This window comes from Doryrhamphus excisus, linkage group LG13, assembly GCF_037039965.1.
Source record: "Doryrhamphus excisus strain RoL-2023G ecotype Guam linkage group LG13, RoL_Dexc_Guam_v1.1, whole genome shotgun sequence".
Taxonomy (NCBI): domain Eukaryota; kingdom Metazoa; phylum Chordata; class Actinopteri; order Syngnathiformes; family Syngnathidae; genus Doryrhamphus; species Doryrhamphus excisus.
In genome coordinates this window covers 13,583,719-13,604,071 of record NC_136369.1, presented here as the reverse complement: position 1 = coordinate 13,604,071, position 20,353 = coordinate 13,583,719, and the positions used below count along the sequence as shown (strand labels likewise).

General features: G+C 39.6%; 3 protein-coding genes across 3 annotated transcripts; all 3 read left to right on the top strand.

The window, feature by feature from the left end:
- Positions 1–930: 930 nt before the first annotated feature.
- srgn (serglycin) lies at positions 931–5,173 on the top strand. The gene is made up of 4 exons (XM_058089115.2): positions 931–1,090; positions 2,391–2,532; positions 4,399–4,577; positions 4,652–5,173. The coding sequence occupies exons 1-4, from the start codon at positions 1,033–1,035 to the stop codon at positions 4,759–4,761; spliced, it is 489 nt and encodes a 162-aa protein (XP_057945098.2). The 5' UTR covers positions 931–1,032; the 3' UTR covers positions 4,762–5,173.
- A 710-nt stretch (positions 5,174–5,883) lies between these two features.
- vps26a (VPS26, retromer complex component A) lies at positions 5,884–11,357 on the top strand. The gene is made up of 9 exons (XM_058088954.2): positions 5,884–6,021; positions 6,971–7,120; positions 7,322–7,397; positions 7,886–8,042; positions 8,125–8,289; positions 8,371–8,477; positions 8,999–9,100; positions 9,426–9,535; positions 9,669–11,357. Exons 1-9 carry the CDS (start codon positions 6,019–6,021, stop codon positions 9,780–9,782), a joined length of 984 nt encoding a protein of 327 aa, XP_057944937.1. The 5' UTR covers positions 5,884–6,018; the 3' UTR covers positions 9,783–11,357.
- A 453-nt stretch (positions 11,358–11,810) lies between these two features.
- On the top strand, positions 11,811–17,603 carry supv3l1 (SUV3-like helicase). The gene is made up of 16 exons (XM_058089020.2): positions 11,811–12,250; positions 12,352–12,429; positions 12,569–12,676; positions 12,750–12,864; positions 13,122–13,290; positions 13,389–13,500; positions 13,975–14,052; positions 14,542–14,633; positions 14,871–15,051; positions 15,123–15,216; positions 15,297–15,416; positions 15,472–15,571; positions 15,655–15,735; positions 15,855–16,031; positions 16,162–16,310; positions 16,709–17,603. The coding sequence occupies exons 1-16, from the start codon at positions 11,977–11,979 to the stop codon at positions 17,106–17,108; spliced, it is 2,328 nt and encodes a 775-aa protein (XP_057945003.2). The 5' UTR covers positions 11,811–11,976; the 3' UTR covers positions 17,109–17,603.
- The last annotated feature ends 2,750 nt before the right edge of the window (positions 17,604–20,353 follow it).

Here is a 20,353-nt window from a genome sequence, read left to right as displayed (position 1 = left end):
CACCAACCAATGCCATGATTGTAATATTTATTATTGAGGAACCTAGGCTATAGTTATGGGGCCAAATTACAGGGGCTGATTAAAAAGTGACACGACTTCTCCCGGGCATTAGGCCGTGGCTGAAAATGAACTTGATAATTTTCCCGGCCTCGATACATTGCCATGTGCATGCGTGTCTGTTTTCCTTCTCTCTCACCTCCAAACAGGCAGGAAGAGGATTCGCCTTGTGCGTTGGTTTCAGCACCTTACATTTGTTCCATAGAACAACGGCATGAACTGAGTGAGTCCTTTTGTCAGTCATACAGTCTCTTTGTCTCAGTAGCATACACAGAGTGCAGAAGAGTGTAACATAGTAGAAATTAATATACAGTATATTTTTTTATTGTTCTCTATAATAATTAGCAGATTTCACTTATTGCTGACTATTTTGGGAACCTCCCCCTTAGATAAACAAGGGAACACTGTACGGTTATTTTACTGAATCCTGTGACATTGTGTGGGTGTACCTATTATTGTGGCCTGTACCTGTGTAATCAATTTTGTGACATTCAAACGATAGTACACACAAGCAATGCGATTGAACATGTCCGCACACAACACACACTAGACATTCCGATCCGGTGAGGTCACTATAATTCTATATCAGTAGTTTTGTTTCTTTTGCTGTCAACATATGAACTGCATAGAGTAATCTTCCTCATGCATCCTCCTCATCTTTGTCATTATCAGGCCAATTAAGACCTAACTGCCACTTCCTCTCGTTAGCCAAATGGAATCTTTGTGGTATTTCCCTTCTGTATGCACTTAGACAAAGATGTGATCTTTATGATTGGACGCTGCAAAAGTAAAAGTTTCCACAGGGGATGCTCACAGTTGTTTTTTTTTTTTTTTTCAGGAAACCATGACGCAGTCAGAGGGCTGAGCTTAGTCTGGGTGAGTCTTTGAGTGTGTTAGGCACTTGGACTTGGACTCAGTGCTGAACACAGGAAAGAAGTGTTTTTATTCTCCTATTGTTGCGGCCTAAAGCTGAGAATGACTGCGACCCTCTTCATCGTCGCCTGCGGCGTCTTCATCTTACACAACGTACAAGGTAATTTTGTAGAAACTTCTGCTGATGACATCACAGTGGATACTTTTATTGTTTTGACTTGACAAGTAGAGACGGTTCGCTGCTGAAGGGCAGATGCCAAACGGAGGTCCACTTGTGTGATGGTCTGTGGGTGACATGTTCACATTCACAAATGGTTACTGTCAATAAAAAAAAAAAGACTTTACCTGAAACTACTCACAGGAAATGAAACCGTGGGTTTGTTGTTTTGGTTTCATAGTGAACATTGGTGCATTTAAGGGGAATTTTTGAGATAATTTTGAAATAAAGGGGGTCACGTTACGTAGCAAATGGTACAGACTATGTTAATGTACCCTGTAGTATTATTAATACTCCACAGGGATATTAGTTATTAATATTCATTATTATATAAAATTGGATAGGAAAATCAATCATTTGTATTATACTGCCCCTGCAAATTTTTTAATTTTTTTTAACATGCTAGTATATTTATATATATATATATATATATATTATATTCTATATATTATAATATATAATTATATATTATATTATATATATATATATATTATATTTTAATGCTGGGAATAAAAAAAGTTTCCCTTTGTTTTTGTAAGCTATTTCAGTGATCACCAAGCACAAAATAACATAAATAAACCCTGCTGATATACTCATTTTCAAGTGCTTATGTAATACATATGTAATATATACAAATCAAATATATTTGTTGTATTTATTTACATTTATCAACCCAAAGTTGATGTGGGGATGAAAACTGGTTTGTAAGTTAGTTTGTTGTGGGTGATTTAAGATGTTATTTAATTGATTGTTAAACATGCACACACTCTTTTTGAATGTGTGCCTGTTTATTGTCATTCATATTTTAGCTCCTTAGGGAGGAACCAAATTTCTTAACAAAGTCAAAGGCTTAATTAAGACAATACAGTTCTGTACTTGTTAATAGTTTATTCTAATACATGTTTCTCATCAAATGTATTTCAGCACTTGACATTAAAGCCATAAAAGGAGACATCAAGTTTTTGACTTTATCTGTCAATGCGTGAGGCGTATTTCCTTTCCAGATGATTCATCTGTCAGACATCACCTCCCTTTTTGTGACGAACGGATGATTAATATTTTCTTGAGAAAACCTATGGCTAATGTCCTTACATTCATCCAATATGTTGAGAAATTGTCCATTACTTCCTCTTCCAGTGGGTCGACTGTTATGTTATCCTGTTTCAGCATCATGTTGTAATCTCCTGTGGCGTGTTGCATTAAAATCCACTAAAACCAACATAAATATCCACTTTTTTAATAGGAGTACCCAGAACTGCTGCATACAAGTTTGTGAAGTGTCGGCCTGATGGTGACGGTGCAAACTGTGTGACTCACCAAAGTCCAGAGATGGAGTGGAGTCCTGAACTGCCGACCAAACTGCCTGCTTCAACTGTACAATACCTGTAAGAATTTAGCCATTTTTAACAATATGTTCATTATTGTCATTGCAGTGGTGTCCAAGGACACTGCATCACGCTGTGCACTCATTCGAATATTTGACTTGCCTTATCTACAGTACATGAAAACCATCTCTAGGTATCATGCAGCTTTTTATCAGCATTTTATAGTAGGGAGCGCATACAGGCAACATGGAGGCCATACACACTACTGAACCACACATCTTTGTGGTGAAAGGTGTCACTCTCAGCTTCATCTCTCAATGGCAATGACTTGCTTTCGTTCGTTTCGTTCGAAAAAGGTAGACACCTTTGGTAGTTTTCAGTTTTCCTTTTGTCTTCTCCTCGTCTCCGCTCCACTGAGGTAACACCACTTCAGTTATCAATCTGCAGTAACATGTACTTCAAATGAAAGTAAATGAGACATTTAAGGCCCCTAAACAATTGCCTGTGTTTGCCTAATGCCTCTGGTTGTACAGAGTGACTCTTATCTGGCATCCCGTATGATGAGGGCTGTTTAAAACATAAAGCAGCAGTTCTCATGTTTGTCAGCTGGCCTTGAACAGGAAGCCAAAAGGAAACGTCAGGGGGAAATGCTCTGTGACGCCACGTCGGCTGCAGCTTCTGGTCTATTGTTGAGTACCTGTGTGCTTGTATGTGGAACACGGCTTCAAGTTTGCTTGCTTGAAATTGTATGACTTATAGAATGAGAAAAATAATATTCTATTGTATATATATGATTACTCAATTTCCATTTGGATATTTGTTGACTACTTTGTGAATTTTGTAGCGTAATCAGGATAGCAAAATATTAGACACACCTCTCAGAAAATAGTATTGTTATTGTTATGAACACCGAATTTGTGGATAATTGTGGTATTGCATATTCTCCCACATTCCAAAAACATGCATGTTAGGTTAATTGCCGACTCTAAATTGTCCATAGGTATGAATGGATGGAAGGGTGTACAGGTATACCTAATGTTGTGGCCAGTTGTAGTACAGGTAAAACACTGCTATTGGAAATACTGCATAATGCTACAACTACTAATAAAGTATTGAATATAGAGTTGTTGGTGACAGGTATAAATAAAAGAGATAGAGATGACTATTTCCATAAATTACCAAGAAATAATAGTGAGCTTTGAATTTAATGTTTTGGGGTTTTTTGTAGCGTACTTCCTATAACGTTTGGGGTGTTTTGATTGACAGAGGTACTGCAAAAAATACCACCTCTCCAGCACTGTTTCAGTTTCTAAATTCTAAACTGTAAAGAATTAATTTTGAAGCACACACTTGAATCTAAAGCCATTGAGGTACAAAGGAGTGCACTACAGAGCTGCAACCAGCAGAGGTGCTGTTGATTCAGTCTCAACTCGTTTACGGTCTAAAGCAGGGGTGTACAAAGTGCGGCCAGTGGTCCATTTGCGGCCCATGGCAAATTCCAAAAGTATAATTTAACAAGAAAACTAAAAACAAAAAAACTGCAAAAAATAGAAAAATCTGCAGTAATTTTACATAATCAAAATATGAAGAAAAAAGTTGTAATATAAAGAGAAAACAATTGTAATCTTACGACAATAAACTTCAGGAAATCAGGGATATCAGGAAAAAGCACTTGAAGTCACTTAAGTTGAAATATCAAAGCAAAAATACATGAATAATACATTAATTAATAATACACTTTTTACCGTAAGATGCAGTACCGCCAAAATGCAGTATTTTCTTGACAAATATGTCATTTCTTAGCAGTGGTCCTTGCATCCTTGCACTACCTGATTAATTATTGTTAATTCTTCCCTCGGCATCCCTAGTGTGGATAATCATATTCCATCATTTATGTCTAACGTGTGACTGTCATTCTAACCCTAGCGATGCCCAGGCTGTAGATGAAGATGAGGATCCTGTGATGCTGATGGAGGCAGTTGACGATGGTTCTGGTTATGAAGGCTCTGCTGGTCAGTTCCTGATGGACTCATTTGATGTGAATACAGAAAGCGAGATGGGGTCTGGCGAGTCTTGGGCACCCAGAGACACAGAACAATACAAAGGTTTGTTTCAAGTGCATAGAAGTTCTCCACTTTTATTTTTTTACGTCTTCTGACCTGTCCTTGTCTGCTTCTAGTTGGGCGAGAATACTCAGAGGCCTTCAGGCGGTTCCTCAGTGGGTCTCAACGGGACCAGGAGAAACCAGCTGAGAATGATCTGGAAGAAGATCACCTTCTGCAGCTGTAAAATTGTCAACATGTTGTACTTCCACACTTCATACTAAAAAGCTTTTGCATCCTCACATAGCGGCGACACTTGCAGTGGCCCTGTTCATAGCCGCAGGTGTGCTTTAACACAAGTATACAATGGAATATTGTATGTTTTTTTAAATTCAGTTCATGCAGCCCTCACATTGCTGATACTAAAAAAACGGATCTATTTTCTCTGACGTCTTCACTGCTTTACATTTAGCCAGAAAGAATTGTGTAATAATTTTAAGGGAATTGCTTGCTTGCTGAGCAAGACGAAACATGACAATGTTGCACAACACAACAGATACTCTCAGGAAAAGATGTGAGTCATATTCTAAGTTATCATCATGTGCTATTTTCTTAAACAAAAATCCAAACAATAAAAGGTTTCAATCACCGGAAAACAATTAATTTTCCTTGGGCTGAATTCTTCTTTTTACCTATACCTAATATTCTTGTTATTCATCCAGGTCATTGTATCCTCAGGGCATTGAATCCATTCTAACTGGACTGTTCGGGTTGTCTTAGAAGACTTTTCGCCTCTCATCCGAGCAGGTTTCATCAATTCATTCTCAAAGATAGGTTGGACACATACCAGTCAGACGCTTAAGTATAGTGTCAAATGACAATCGTTAGGATGCAAGGGAGTGGGACCTTTGCCCATCGTTTGTGTGGCATTGTCTTTGTTAGCATCCCATTGGGATCTAATAATGATTATGGCCATGTTGCCTGCTTTAGGGGATTGGATCTTGCACCAAGTTCTCAGACTAGAGCTGTAATACATATATTCCTATATATTATTATTCAGCATTCTGCTTTTCCATATGCTGTGCCTTGTACACATTCTATTAATTACAATAGATATTCTGTATCAACAACAATAAACCATTACACATGTGTTTTCATGCTGGCTATTTACTTTAGTTGAAGTATATAAATATATTTGAATATATGAACATACATTAAAATGTACTTTTCAACAAATTATTTTTTTCAACATTTTTATATATAATGTTATATACCGTATGCATGACATTAACTTACTGAAAACAAATAATTTGAAACAAAGTATGCGTGAAGTTGCCACCTATGAGTTCTAAGCAGCTACGCCCTGCCAACATCACATGGCTCTTGTCACGTGACTACCCTCCCTCCCTCCTTCCCTCCTTCCTTGATACCGCGTCCTGGTTCACGCGCACGAGCTTCATCGGAGAGAGGCTAGCTGTTAGCTTCCAGTGTCTAGACAGCCAACATGGTGAGTGGGAAAACGACTACTAAAACTGTGCTATCCTAAAAAAAACTAAATGAGATTGTATCTATGAAAGTACAACATCGATAGGCGCTCTCAGTTTGGCCTGACAGTGACTGTTTGGTGGTTTTAAAAGCTGACGGGGGGGCTAGCTAGGCAGGGCTGGTCGAGTTAGCCAAGTGAGGCCGCCTGTGTTTGTGTTACAGCTACTATTTACATTGTACAGTAACTTAATGTGGTCATAAGTAGTTGAAATCACTGCTGGTAATTCTAGTCAATGCATCAATTGATAAGCGGTATGAAAATAATAATTTTACTTCTGGTGATGCTGTCCTGAGAAGTTGTGTGATCCTTACAGACGTTTAATTAGTGCCTTAGCTGTCAATATGGAGACGACTTGAATAGTGTGCATTTACTCGCATAGGGCTGAGGCTTGTTGGATTGTTCTTAATCATAGTCAGCTGCAATAACCACGCCCCCTGACAGTGGTTGTGGACTCCTGACGTCCTGCATGTGACACACACTGCATATGTGTAGAAGGCTGATAATGCAGATACTTGCATTGGTGCTTATGTGATTACTGTGGTCATGATGCATGTAGTTGTTTTCTGCAGAATGTGGAGCTGTTCCAAGCTGATTGTAAAAGTGACTGATGATGAGTAGGTTGCCAGTTTGTGGGAACTTGTACAGAAATGCAGTACTATTAATACTAAAACACTCACCTTAAGTCACAAAACGTATGATTATGGTTATCTCACAGAACTTTGTGTATGTCCATCCGCTTCATGTGTAGAAAAACGGTGTCATTTTCCAGACATAACCACAGATTAATTGAGAGAGAACGGGGATATATGAATGAACACAAGTATATGAGAACCACTAAATAATAATCATATTTATTTTATTGCCCTAACAACTGAGTCACTGTGCTCTGTTTATTTTTTGTCTCTTTCAGAGTTTCCTGGGAGGTTTGTTCGGGCCTGTGTGTGAAATAGATGTCCTGCTCAACGATGCCGAAAGCCGCAAGACGGCTGAAGTGAAGACAGAAGATGGCAAATTGGAGAAACATTATCTGTTTTACGATGGAGAATCTGTGTCCGGAAAGGTAAACTGAGTTGTTATGTGACTTTTGTTTAGCTTTATTGTTACATTGCCACATTGATTTGTGGCTCTTTTTAAATGATTGTTCCCTGCTGTTAATGTCTTGTTTTGTTTGTGGCAGTCACTGCTGTTTTGATCAAGTGATGACAAAGGTTTTAATTTTAAAACATGCACGAGTGCTTATAAACAACCGTTTACACTGCAGGTGAATCTAAATGTGAAGCAGGGAGGAAAACGACTGGAGCACCAGGGCATCCGCATTGAGTTTGTTGGACAGATTGGTGAGTTTATTACGGCTACATTTTAATGTACTATGATATATAACCCCCCACCACACACACACACACACACACACACACACACACACACACACACACATTAGTATAAAAAATTTGCCTCTTTTTGATTAAAAAATTTGCCTGCCTATATACATGTATTGAGCCGATACAAAGTAAATACAGGGCCAATATCACTGACCGCCGCTTATTCTCACTAGGGTTGCAGGGTATGCTGGAGCCTATCCCGGGCTGACTTTTGGGCAAGGGCACATCAAACAATCATTCACACATTCACTGTCCTAAACTGGACAGTTTAGAATATATAAATATGTGTAGTATTTATTTTATTTGAACAATACAGCACAAAACACACAGAACTTTGGGTCCATCGACCAACCACCCTAGCTGTGTGTTACATTACAATATGAACCAAGTAAATATTTTGCAGTTACAGCATGCAGACCACTACCATCATCTACTCTTTATTTTAGAGCTCTTCTCCGACAAAAGCAACACCCATGAGTTTGTGGATTTGGTGAAAGAGTTGGCGCTGCCCGGAGAGCTCACCCAGAACAGGAGCTACGACTTTGAGTTCATGCAGGTGGAGAAGCCCTATGAGTCCTATACTGGAGCTAACGTCAGGCTAAGGTAGTGTCATAACATCATTTTACCTTGGTGTAATATTTTAAGCCATAAGAATATTTACAAACAGTCTCTTGTCTCTCTGCAGATATTTTCTCAGGGTGACAATAGTGCGTCGACTGTCAGACCTGGTGAAGGAGTACGAGCTGATTGTCCACCAGTTAGCCACCTACCCAGACATCAACAACTCCATCAAGATGGAAGTTGGCATAGAAGATTGTCTTCACATCGAGTTTGAATACAATAAATCCAAGTAAGATGAGTGACTCAGTCCTCAGTCAAACGGAAACATTTGTTCATTTCAACGTCTTCTGTCCATGTCTCTCCGTGCCAGGTACCACCTGAAGGATGTCATTGTTGGAAAGATTTACTTCCTGCTGGTCAGGATTAAGATCCAACACATGGAGCTGCAGCTCATTAAGAAGGAGATAACGGGCATAGGTGAGCATCTGAGATCAAATAAGGCAAATGTAAAACCATTGTGCAGTCCATTGCTACTATTTGCAGGGTGTATGTTCCAAGACCTGTGAATGGTGAAAAAGCCATTAATAATGAATGTAAAACTAATTTTTTTTGGTACCTTTTAATATAAAGTTATTTAAATTCAGTTTTACACATAGATAAACAATTACAGGCATACAGTATATGGTATTGTACTTACAAAATGTGTAATTGCACCACATCACCTTTTGTCAAAGTATCTTCCTGCTGGAAAATGTTGAGTGCGTTGAGTTATGAAACAGCGGCCCCTGCTGGATTCATAGCTGTAACACTCTTCCTCCCTACGGATAGCAGCATCAAACAACTTTCTATTTAAGTTATCATGAAGGCATTCATGAATTTTAAAACAGAAAAAAATAAATCCACAATAATGTGGGGAGCAAATGCAAGTGTGAAATACGATATACAGATGCACACCCCGAAGCCCTCCAGTTGAATTTCTATGTTCTTTATCATTTCAGGTCCCAGTACAACCACCGAGACAGAAACTGTTGCTAAGTATGAGATCATGGATGGAGCCCCGGTTAAAGGGGAATCAATTCCCATCAGACTGTTTCTGGCAGGTAAAACCTTGGCATTTCATGTACAAGAAAAACAAGAGAAATTAAAATACTTAGTTTCCCGGTTCTTGTAATGGTACTTTACCATTACAAGGCCAGCTGGAGGGATAACTTTGCAGGCAAACATCTGCATGAGCAGATAAGATGGTTGCAAAGTGCTTTATTGCAATCACATTGAGCTCGATTCATCAGTGCCTTCTGCTGATGTCAAATACTTCACTACATTTTGACCCTCTTAAAGGTTTGAGGGATCAGACTACACAACATATCACAAAACGATTGATCAAATTTTATGCATTGGTATTTCACATTTGATGTTTTTGACCAGGGTACGACTTGACACCCACCATGAGAGATGTCAACAAGAAGTTCTCTGTACGCTACTTCTTGAATCTGGTGCTTGTGGATGAAGAAGACAGGCGATACTTTAAACAGCAGGTATACCATCTGTATACAGGTTTTACTACACCTGGAAGCAAAATATCAGAAGTACATTTTACTAACCAAAAATTGGCACAGTAATCTGTACTTCTTAGCTCTCTGCTCGTGTTTTTTTTGCTTTTGTCTTCAGGAGGTTGTTTTGTGGAGGAAAGCCCCAGAGAAGTTGAGAAAACGAAACTTCCACCAGCGTTATGAGTCTCCTGATCCCCGAACTCAGCCTAGTGCGGAGCAGCCAGAGATGTGAGGGCGAGTGAGGCCATGAACTGAAAAACAAACACCACATACCAACTCTTCACTGCTGAGCAGCAAGAGGTGTGAGGGCTAACCCGCTCTCTTCGTGGACTACACACACACACACACACACACACACATACACACATATATGTGACATCTTCCTTAGCCCATCACAAATGTGAGCTGTGCTTCCACCGTCACAGCACTAAAACGTTTGGACGCATGAGCACACTTAATCTGCTGAGTGCCTGATGTCAAGCAGTGAGACAGCGTTTGATCTTGAAGGCACAAAACCACACACACAATATAAAGCTGAACTGTGTTTGTAGGAGCAAAGAAGAAAAACAAGACAGGGTTATTGGCAACTGCTTACACCTTTTTGGAAGAGGAGGTTTTTTTTTTTTTTAGTAACACTCCTACATAATTATGTTGTTTTTTGCAATTTGGCTGGACACAGACATATAAGTCATTCTTTCCTCAGATGTTGGCTAAATTTGGACTTGAGAAACAAACGCATCTGATCATTTGTTTTTAAACCCGTATTTTGTTTCCTGTTTTGGGACAAGAAAAATGCCAACCTCCTTTTCAAATGAATGTTCTGTAAGTTAGCGATTCTTTCCAGATTGATACATTTCTGTTTTTCAATTGTTTTTTTTAATGCAGTTTCCACAGTTTAGGTGTCTGTGAGGTTCATTTTCTGGAGTTTGTCTCTTGTCTTATTGTGTTATACCACGGTATCCGTTGGTGATGGAAGTCCATGGATTACTTGTCATCAATCGTATTTCAGGAACGTGTGTCAAGATTGTACAACTGAGTTCTGACAGGAATTTCTTGCACTCCATCTGTTGTCACCATAGGCATGGTTCTATCAGGTTTACTTTCCAACAATGTGTGTCTGTCTATTCATGTAATAATTCTACCCAATCTTCTGTTGCAAGCACTGGAAGCAATGCAGTTCCTCACAATGTCACTGTGATGCTTTAAGACATTTGAACGGTTATGCGATGTCACCAAACTTATGTGTTGGTAAATGAGCCCATGAGCTTTGACCTGCAGCCTGTGTTGCACTTTTATGCCTTAAAAGCTGCACATAAACTAAAAGGAAATACTGTATGCTACAAGCATGAATCCTCAGAGGTCCACTTTATCCACAGTTGGGAACTAAATTACATGAAAAATGTTTTCATTTAAAACACTAATAATATATGATGTGTTTTTGTCCCTTTTCATGTGCAAATTGTTACTCGACGTTCATTTCATAAAAGCACCTGGCTCCACCACTGAGCATCTGTCTTCTCAGCTCAATGAATGTTACTTATATTGTATCTTAATTTGGGCACCATTTATGTACAAGAAATATTTAATTTTTTTCCTTCCTGCCATACACAATGTCTTTCTAATCATGTTGGATTTGTTCTTTCAAGTACTGTAACTGCAAAGGTGATGAAACAGATGTTTTGCATGTTTATCTTTTTACAATGACACACCGTATCAAAAATATTTTGTGTGTGTATGTATATACAAGGAACCCTTAAATAGAGCAAAAAATTGATCATGAATAAAGGAAATTTATATTGACAAATAACTATATTTTATATATCCCCAATTTACAGCATAAGTTTCCACAAATCACGTCTAATATGTAGCAGGTCAAGACTAGAACCACGCTGCTTAAAATACGTTTTTCACTGTTGTATATATGCTTACAAACCAATGTAAACCAATACAGGAAGAATTGCTAGATTGTGTAAAACGCTCTCTAAAGAAGCTGGAACCTGTGAACTGTTGGGCCTTTGCCGGGTTTTTTAGTAAGGACAAATCTGATTGGCTGTCCTAGGGGCTCAGCTTATTAAATATTTATAAACTACCGCTCGTGGTGTTTCAGGATATGCCACATTTTAATGGACTGTAAGTCTGCGTCATATACAGGATACACATTTTTTGCAACAATAAACATTTTTAAAAATAACTGATTTTCACACTAAAATGTACAAATGTGAATTGTTTTTATAAATTGCAGGCATCATTGTGAACAGCTATGTGCAGACGGGTCCTATCCCACGTGGGATCCTAGCAGGAAGACAGTGTTGACCGTCCTCTGACGAAGTTAGCGGTGTGTTTATCTTAGTTTGAGACCTATGGGGACTCGTTAACGTCGCGTTTTGACGCAGTCTCAGTTGTGTAATATCAACTGTAAAGAAAAAATGATGTCAGTAAACCGGTGTTTGTATTTGTTTTCTCGGCTACGGCGCCATGTTACCACTCGGACTGCTCGTATCACCGGTAGTCGCTGTCATGTGTCTGCTGGCAATGGCTTGTTGCTTAAAGTACACCCGAGTGGTTCTGTTGTTAGCAGCAGAAGCTCGTCCTCATCTCCAAAACCCCCGGACACGTCTCTTTTTATCCCGATCACTTTGAAGACCGACTCGTCTGCAGATGGGACTGTTGGAGCCGAGCTGACGCAGCCTCTAGACAAAAGTCAGTCAAGTCACCTGTGCCGTACGCTGCGTTCAAATGAATGAAACGGTGGAGAATATGAGATTCATCAAACATTAACCCAAGTATTGTGTTCTAATTAGGTGAGCTTTTGAAAATTGTAAACCGCTTCTACAAGAAGAAAGAAATTCAGAAGCTAGCTGCAGATAACGGCCTGGACGGTGAGAATGAGAAGATAAACAGTGTTTATGGCTACTTAAACTATTTGTGTAAATGTAAACTAATAGCAATATAAAGTTAAATGTTTATACATTATGATACAATTGATGTACAGTTTCTCTGTTTTTGTCTTTTATGCAGCGCGACTCTTCCACCAGGCCTTTATCAATTTTAGAAAATACATCCTGGAGGTGACATCACTCCCTGCTGACCTACACATCATCCTCAATGACATCATCTGCGGAGCAGGTGTGTAAAATAAAAAAACACAAAGCAGTATTTAAGATATAATACAGTCTTTTTGTGTTTCTGTCGTCTGTAGGGCACATAGATGACATCTACCCATACTTCATGCGTCATGCCAAGCAAATCTTTCCAATGCTGGATTGTATGGATGACCTGAGGAAGATCTCTGACCTCAGAGTCCCTGCTAACTGGTAAACAATTAAAATGCGTACAGTTAAATCCAGTTATGCATACTCTGGACAATGTTGAGTTAAAGTAAATCTTTATCTAGTGAATGCCTGGAAATGAAACAAAGTGTCAAATGACTTTTGTTTTGGAGACATTAATGGAAAATAATTGATTACAATGTTCTACATAATGGACATGACTTAAATGAAATGAATACTGTTAATTTCTAAGTGCGTCCATGCTGTATGTGTACATGACCTCTATTGTATGTGTTCTTCAGGTACCCAGAGGCTCGTGCTATCCAGAGGAAGGTGATCTTCCATGCCGGTCCCACTAACAGTGGCAAAACGTACCACGCCATCCAACGCTACCTTGCTGCAAAGTCCGGCGTCTACTGTGGTCCTCTGAAGCTGCTCGCCCATGAAATCTTTGAGAAGAGCAATGACTCTGTATGCAATGCTCTGTTATCATGATATGTTTACTTTTTTCATTTTTATTTGAGTGGGCTCTCGCTACATGTGAACTACATGTGTGTATATTTTCTCAGGGTGTGCCATGTGACCTGGTGACTGGCGAAGAGAGGACGTTTGTGGATGAAGATGGTCGAGCATCTGCTCACGTGGCCTGCACCATTGAGATGTGCAGCGTCACCACACCATGTGAGACTAAAACACACATTTGTGTACTGTATCACACTGTGTACACGCATGTATACGCAAATTTAACGGGTTGACTCTTATCACCGTTTTCCAAAATAAATGAATAAATTAGCCCTGTGATTGAATACAGCCCATTAGTAGTTAAATAGTAATGAAATTCTAAAAGTTCTTTGCAAGCATGCAGATGTTTCTATCGTCCTTATTCACCAAGACTGATCTATGCAGATGCGCCACTGATGTAAACGTCATATCCGGTTATGTATAATATACATGAGTAAATAAGCAAATAACCCATACGAACCAAAACATAACATCCTGGGATATGAATGGAAACAACCATAAGCAGAGTGAAATGATGGATTAATCTAGAGCAGAGGTGTCAAACCTAATCACACAGAAACTCAAAACCTGCTTGAGGTGTGGAAAGATTTACATCTTTTTTTTTTTCACTGGCATTCTGTTTGTGTGTTTTAGATGAAGTGGCTGTGATCGATGAAATTCAAATGATCAGAGATCATGCACGAGGCTGGGCCTGGACCAGAGCACTGCTAGGTTTGACAAACACACACTTGCCTATGCATGGACTTTTCATCTTCATCTTACTTGTTACTTTTTCGTAATATTTGAATGTCCTGAAGATCAACTTTAATTTCAGTGTAATTTTTTTGGCCAAAACATGCCTTAAAAGTCGCATAGCAACCTGTGGGTCGATCGGTCGTGTGAGGTCACGTGAAATATCAACATAAGAAAAGATGCATGAGGCCTGCCTGGGACATGACTTTGTTTTAGACCCAAATCATGAATTATATTCAAGTGTTTCAATTTTCAAAATTACAATTTTCCTGTACATATTATACAATAGCGACAGTATAACCCTAGTGCAGAATATTTGTATGTCCATAATTTTTAATGGGGAAATGAATTCATAAATCTGAGGTTGACTTTCACATATTATTAGAACACTATTCAATGTTAATAGCAAGCCGTGTAGTTTACAGATGAATGTATATTAAAACTGATAATACTTATGTGTGTGTGCAGGCCTCTGTGCAGAGGAGATTCATGTTTGTGGGGAACCTGCAGCCATTGACTTCATCAGGGAGCTTATGTACACCACTGGAGAGGAAGTGGAGGTGACTTACATTATATCTGAATATATATAAAGTATTTATACACATTCACTGGCCCCACCATCAAAATCTTAACAAGGTCCAAGAGCTGTATCTGCCTACAAAGTAGTAAGAACATAGATCTCCACCAAGCACCATAATTCTCCTCCCCCTCACCAAAATAATAATGCTAATATTTATAAACGCCAGCAAAAACATATTAATGTGCTATTAATGTTCACTTTTTATTGTTGCCGCCAGGTCCACACTTACCAGCGTCTTACACCATTTTCCATCCTGGACCACGCTGTGGAATCGTTAGACAACCTGAAACCAGGGGATTGCATCGTGTGCTTCAGTAAAAACGACATCTACTCCATAAGCCGGCAGATTGAAGCCAGAGGATTGGAATGTGCTGTTATTTATGGCAGTTTACCTCCAGGTCAGTGTTTTGGCATGTGGTCTTGCCTGTTTTCTGTCTTTTTTTTTTAAAACTTAAATGTATCTTTTCAGGCACCAAATTGTCCCAGGCTAAGAAGTTCAATGACCCTGATGATGCATGCAAGATCCTGGTAGCAACAGATGCTATTGGAATGGGTCTGAATTTGTAAGGGCCATTGTTTGGTTTGCCAAAACAAACCAGTAGTGTACTTGTAACCAACAGGACATTTGTCTTCCTCCCTCCAGGAGCATAAAACGCATCATCTTCAACAGTCTTGTGAAGCCAAACATCAACGAGAAAGGGGAGAAGCATATGGAGACCATCAGCACGTCACAGGCTCTGCAGATCGCTGGTCGTGCTGGGAGGTGTGTCTTAGTTTGATTACCTGTTTGTGACATTTGTAACAGGTTATTGTTGCAGGTTCTCCTCCAAATTTAAAGAGGGAGAAGTTACCACCATGCACAGAGATGATCTTCCTGTCTTGAAGGAGATACTCAGTCACGCGGTTGATCCCATTGAGGTGATCTCACACACACACACACACACACAACACACACACACGGTTTTGTGACACCACTCCAAAATGGCTTTTTCTTTGTTCAGACTGCAGGTCTTCATCCTACGGCAGAGCAGATTGAGATGTTTGCCTACCATTTACCGGAGGCTACTCTGTCCAACCTCATTGTGAGTACAGCATGAGCCAATAATAAACTAAAATCAATGACCTTTTCCCACTCGTGAAAATAACTACACAATAGGAATAAATCTAAACCAGCTGACCGACATTCTGTCCTTTTTCTTAGGACATTTTTGTCAGCCTCTCCCAAGTAGACGGTCTCTATTTTGTCTGCAACATCGACGATTTTAAGTTCCTGGCGGACATGATTCAACACATCCCGCTCAACCTGAGGTCACGCTACGTTTTCTGCACGGCTCCCATCAACAAGAAGCAACCTTTTGTGTGCACATCCTTCTTAAAGGTAAGAATCCCGTCTCCCAGCGAGCCTTTTCAATAACATTGATAGTGTTTAGTAAGTAACCCGACATGGAAGTTCTTATCCATCGAACAGTCTTTTGCTGCACTGATTCCTCACCTTGTCCCTCCCTCAGTTTGCTCGTCAGTTCAGCCGAGATGAGCCTTTAACCTTTGATTGGGTCTGTCGACATGTCAACTGGCCCGTGGCCCCGCCGAAAAACATCAAAGATCTAGTTCACTTGGAGGCCGTTCACGATGTGTTGGATCTTTACCTCTGGTTAAGGTAAGGTTGCTGTTTGGATTGTAACCACCTGAACTAAATTGAGAAGTAGATGCATCGTATAGGCTTCACAGTTTGGACTGGAAAATATCTTTTTTTCTTGCTGTACTGTTGTTTACAATGAACTCATTCATGAACTGAATACATTAATATACTGTATTAATGGTGGCTGCTTCCGCATTGGTTCTGTTGCTGCTGTGTTGTGCAATATACTTGTTTTAAAAAATGACCATGTGATCATATTGAGCTATTTAAAGAACTCCAAATCATTAATCAACTTTTAAATATAACTTTTTTGTTATATATTTCTGAAATAACAGCCTCTCTCTACTGATCGTTATTATTGTTATGGTGGTCTCTGTTTCCTTCATCACGCTAACCCTCAGCGTTCTTTTCTCCAGTTACCGTTTCATGGACATGTTTCCTGACACTGCTTTAGTTCGAGAAATTCAGCGGGAACTCGACAACATCATCCAAGAAGGAGTACGAAATATCACTCGACTCATCAGAGCCACCGACCCGGCCATCACCGGCCCACTCCAAGGAACAGTACCTGGACGTCCCGACCCCAGCAGGAACTATATGTCGCGAGGCAGAAGAACTCCAAGCTCACAAAGAAGCCCTGGACAGACAATGGACAGCTCACTGACTAACCGCCTGGTGCGAGATGGACTGCTGACATCTGAGATGCTGCAGCAGTTGCAGAGGGAGTGGTCCAAAGGACAACCAAAGGAGCGATCCAATCAGAGCGCAGTTGATGTCAAATATAACAAAGAGAATCGGAGGACAAAGAGGAAATGAACCATCATGGGATCTGAATTCTGTAGCACACTACAAGCTCCATCCAGATACAAAATAGACTGCAAGGAACCATGTATGTAAGTGAAGTGGGACCCCGTCCCCCTCCATCACCATGTTGGAACTACCGCCAACCAATCAATGATAAAGCATCACCAAGCTTGAGCCGTTGACTCTGTGATTAATAATTGTCTGTTGGCATGAAAGGAAAGCTAGCAGCTCATTCACTCAGTGATCATATTGCATCCGGAACAGGTTGGCGCTCAGTATTCACCATTGGAGACTACTGTACATTGTCATTCATCTTAGTACACATACTTCGTGGAGCTTTCTGTGGGGATCCTACGGCATCAAAGTACAGTTATTGTATTGACATTGATATAATGCACATATTTTTTAGTGTTTAAAAATCTCAATTAAAACTTATTTTCATTGTCTTTTACCTATTGTATCGTGAAACTGACCCATGTTGATAATTCTCCCTGTACAAGGCATTTCAAGTGCTGACTTTAAAGGGGATCTATTATGCTCATTTTCCACCCTTTGTATTGAGTTGTGGTCTCCTATAGAGCAGCTACACACAATAACCCGCACAGAAAACTTGTTGATTTTGCAGAATCTGCACCTATTCCAGCTGTATTTAATTTGGTTTGTGCTTCCTGCCAAAACAGTATATTAATTTATTCCACCCACAGCCCACCTGGGGGTATACCCACTCTGCTGTGATTGGTCACATGCCCAAAGTGCTTCCTAACTATGAACCATATAAGGATTTACCGTGTTTTAAGCCATTCCAAACTTCTTTCAGGCCTCACTTCCAAATGCGCAAACCTAATTATCTGAAACTCTGGCATTGTTTAACATGTCAGAAAACATAACATGGTCAGAAAAATGGAAAAAGCATAATAGGTCCCATTTAATATATGCTTCCACACAATTGTATTGTTAACCATAGAAAATTAGTTTTTTGTGTTTTGCATACATGTGGAAGGGATTGAAAACATTAACTAACTGCAGTTTGTTGTTTTAAATCAGAAAACAGTTAAACATACTTGATCCAAAGAAAATCTAAATGTAATATTTACGGACAAACACATTCAATTAAGTGGGACCAAAACCACCTACAGTCCAAGTTAAAATATTACTCCATTATACCATTACTGTTATGGTGTAGTGTTTACACTGTGGCCTAGTGCCCCTGGTTAGACATCCTCCTCGACTGTATGGAGTGTGATATGATTGACATACAGTTTGACGCCAGCAGACTTTAGATTTTGCAAGAACGATAAAACCTTTTTATTGTTGTGCAGCTTTGCAAAACACAGCTACGTTTTGTAACTCAGCACTGTGGTTCCAACAATGGTGACTTGAATGTTGTGCAAATCCAGTATGAGCCATCAGCGCTATGTGGTTTACAACCACTAGAGGGCGTACTTGCATTGCGTCTGAAGACTCGAGGGCTTTCCAGTGGAGATGCATCATCTTGCCAGATGATTCAGCAGAAAGGATAAAGGGCTTGCATGAATCATGACAGGTATCCCCTCCCTAAATAACTGCTGGGCTAAAAGTTTTTAAAACAAAGCCCACCAGTTTGCCTGCAGATCAGTTGTGGGAAGGTTTTCACAACCACATGCTTGTGTTTGCCCAGCACTGATTAGATTGTGCGCCAAACCACAACCCCATGCAGACACACATGCACTGGGTGACATTACAGACAGACCAACACAGGAATTTCACTTTATATGAGACAATATCATCCATGTTGTCCAACTGCAGGCTAAAGCAGCTCAGTTGAATCATTCAGGATTATCACCCTGTTTTATTTTCATCCTTGTGCTTTATCTGTCTGACTGGATGCTTGCCCAGCGGCCCGTCTAGTCACCTATTCCAATATAGGACACGTAGTATATCTGATGATGGATTAAATAGTGGCAAATGTATTGACATTCAAACGGATGTGAGAATTTTGGATGACAATGTCTAAGTAATGATATCCAATGTAAGTTCTCGTAGACAAACAAAGGATTACATGAAGGAAATGTGGCGAGCGGTTGCGTGCTAATGGGTGTGCAACAGTAGCTAATCTGTCAGGGATTATCATGTCACAATGCCAACATCTGATTGAGGTTGTGCCACAGCACAGTAATCCAATCCTGCTATCCTCCGAGTGACCTCATAGCTCCACAATCACAGCACCACTCATGCTCCATCTGTAATTTATGTCTTGTGTTTGTGAGTTTCGTTTCCCCTTTCTGACTCAATTCATCCCTGACAACAAAGATGCATACTTTTAGACCATCCCAAGAAAACAATAAAGTAATAAGATAAATAGGATTCCCGATTTATAAATTGAATATTTTTTGTTGTTAGATGCATAGAAAACCTGTTTACGACCTGAATACTGTTTTTAACTTTATTAGAGCCCTTTATACATGAAATAACAACCCTATAGTCATCTTTACACTTGTATTACCCACTATAGTATACATATAATACCAATGTAGCATTCTATTTTCTTCGAAAAGCTTTAGTGACATGGCAATGGAGATCATCCTTGCATACCCACTGGATGGATGATGACGAGGACGGTGGAGACATGCACCAGTCCACATAAATAGTGGACACTTTATACTCTATCAGACAACTATAAAGACAAATATTAAAGAAGTTTGAGCAGATTTTATACCTTAATTTTCCAAGCATTAATTCGACTTGATGTGTTTCATCACTCAAAGTAAATCCGGTACGAAATTGAAGATGAAAAAGAAAAGTAATCTACCAAAACAAGCATGTATACGAATGGAAATACAGCCGATATGATATGAAAAAAAAAATTTTTTAAGGACGTCTGCACGGGTTTTGTAACATTACTATTAAGAAGAGCAGCCATCTTGGAAGGTGACGTCGGGACTCCCCTGTTGAGTCTACGTATATTATAATTAACTGTAAATTGTACAACATTCCCCAGCTGTTAACTTGAAAGAAAACAACAAGAACGTGGCGTAACTTAGTAATAAAAACATTCACACCCCTTAATTAGAAGGGACCTTGTCTCTTCTTCCACCATCCCTCGCGGGCTTCCTCGCAAGATTCCGCAGAAGCCAATCAGAGGCGAGTCTTTCCCATCCCAAAACACACACGAACACACACACTTCCTCATCCAATCATCTTGCAGACAAAGGGCGGGGAATGTAATTTTAACTCCTCCCATTGGTCCTTCCCGCTGCTAAACTTGCTCACTTTGCTTC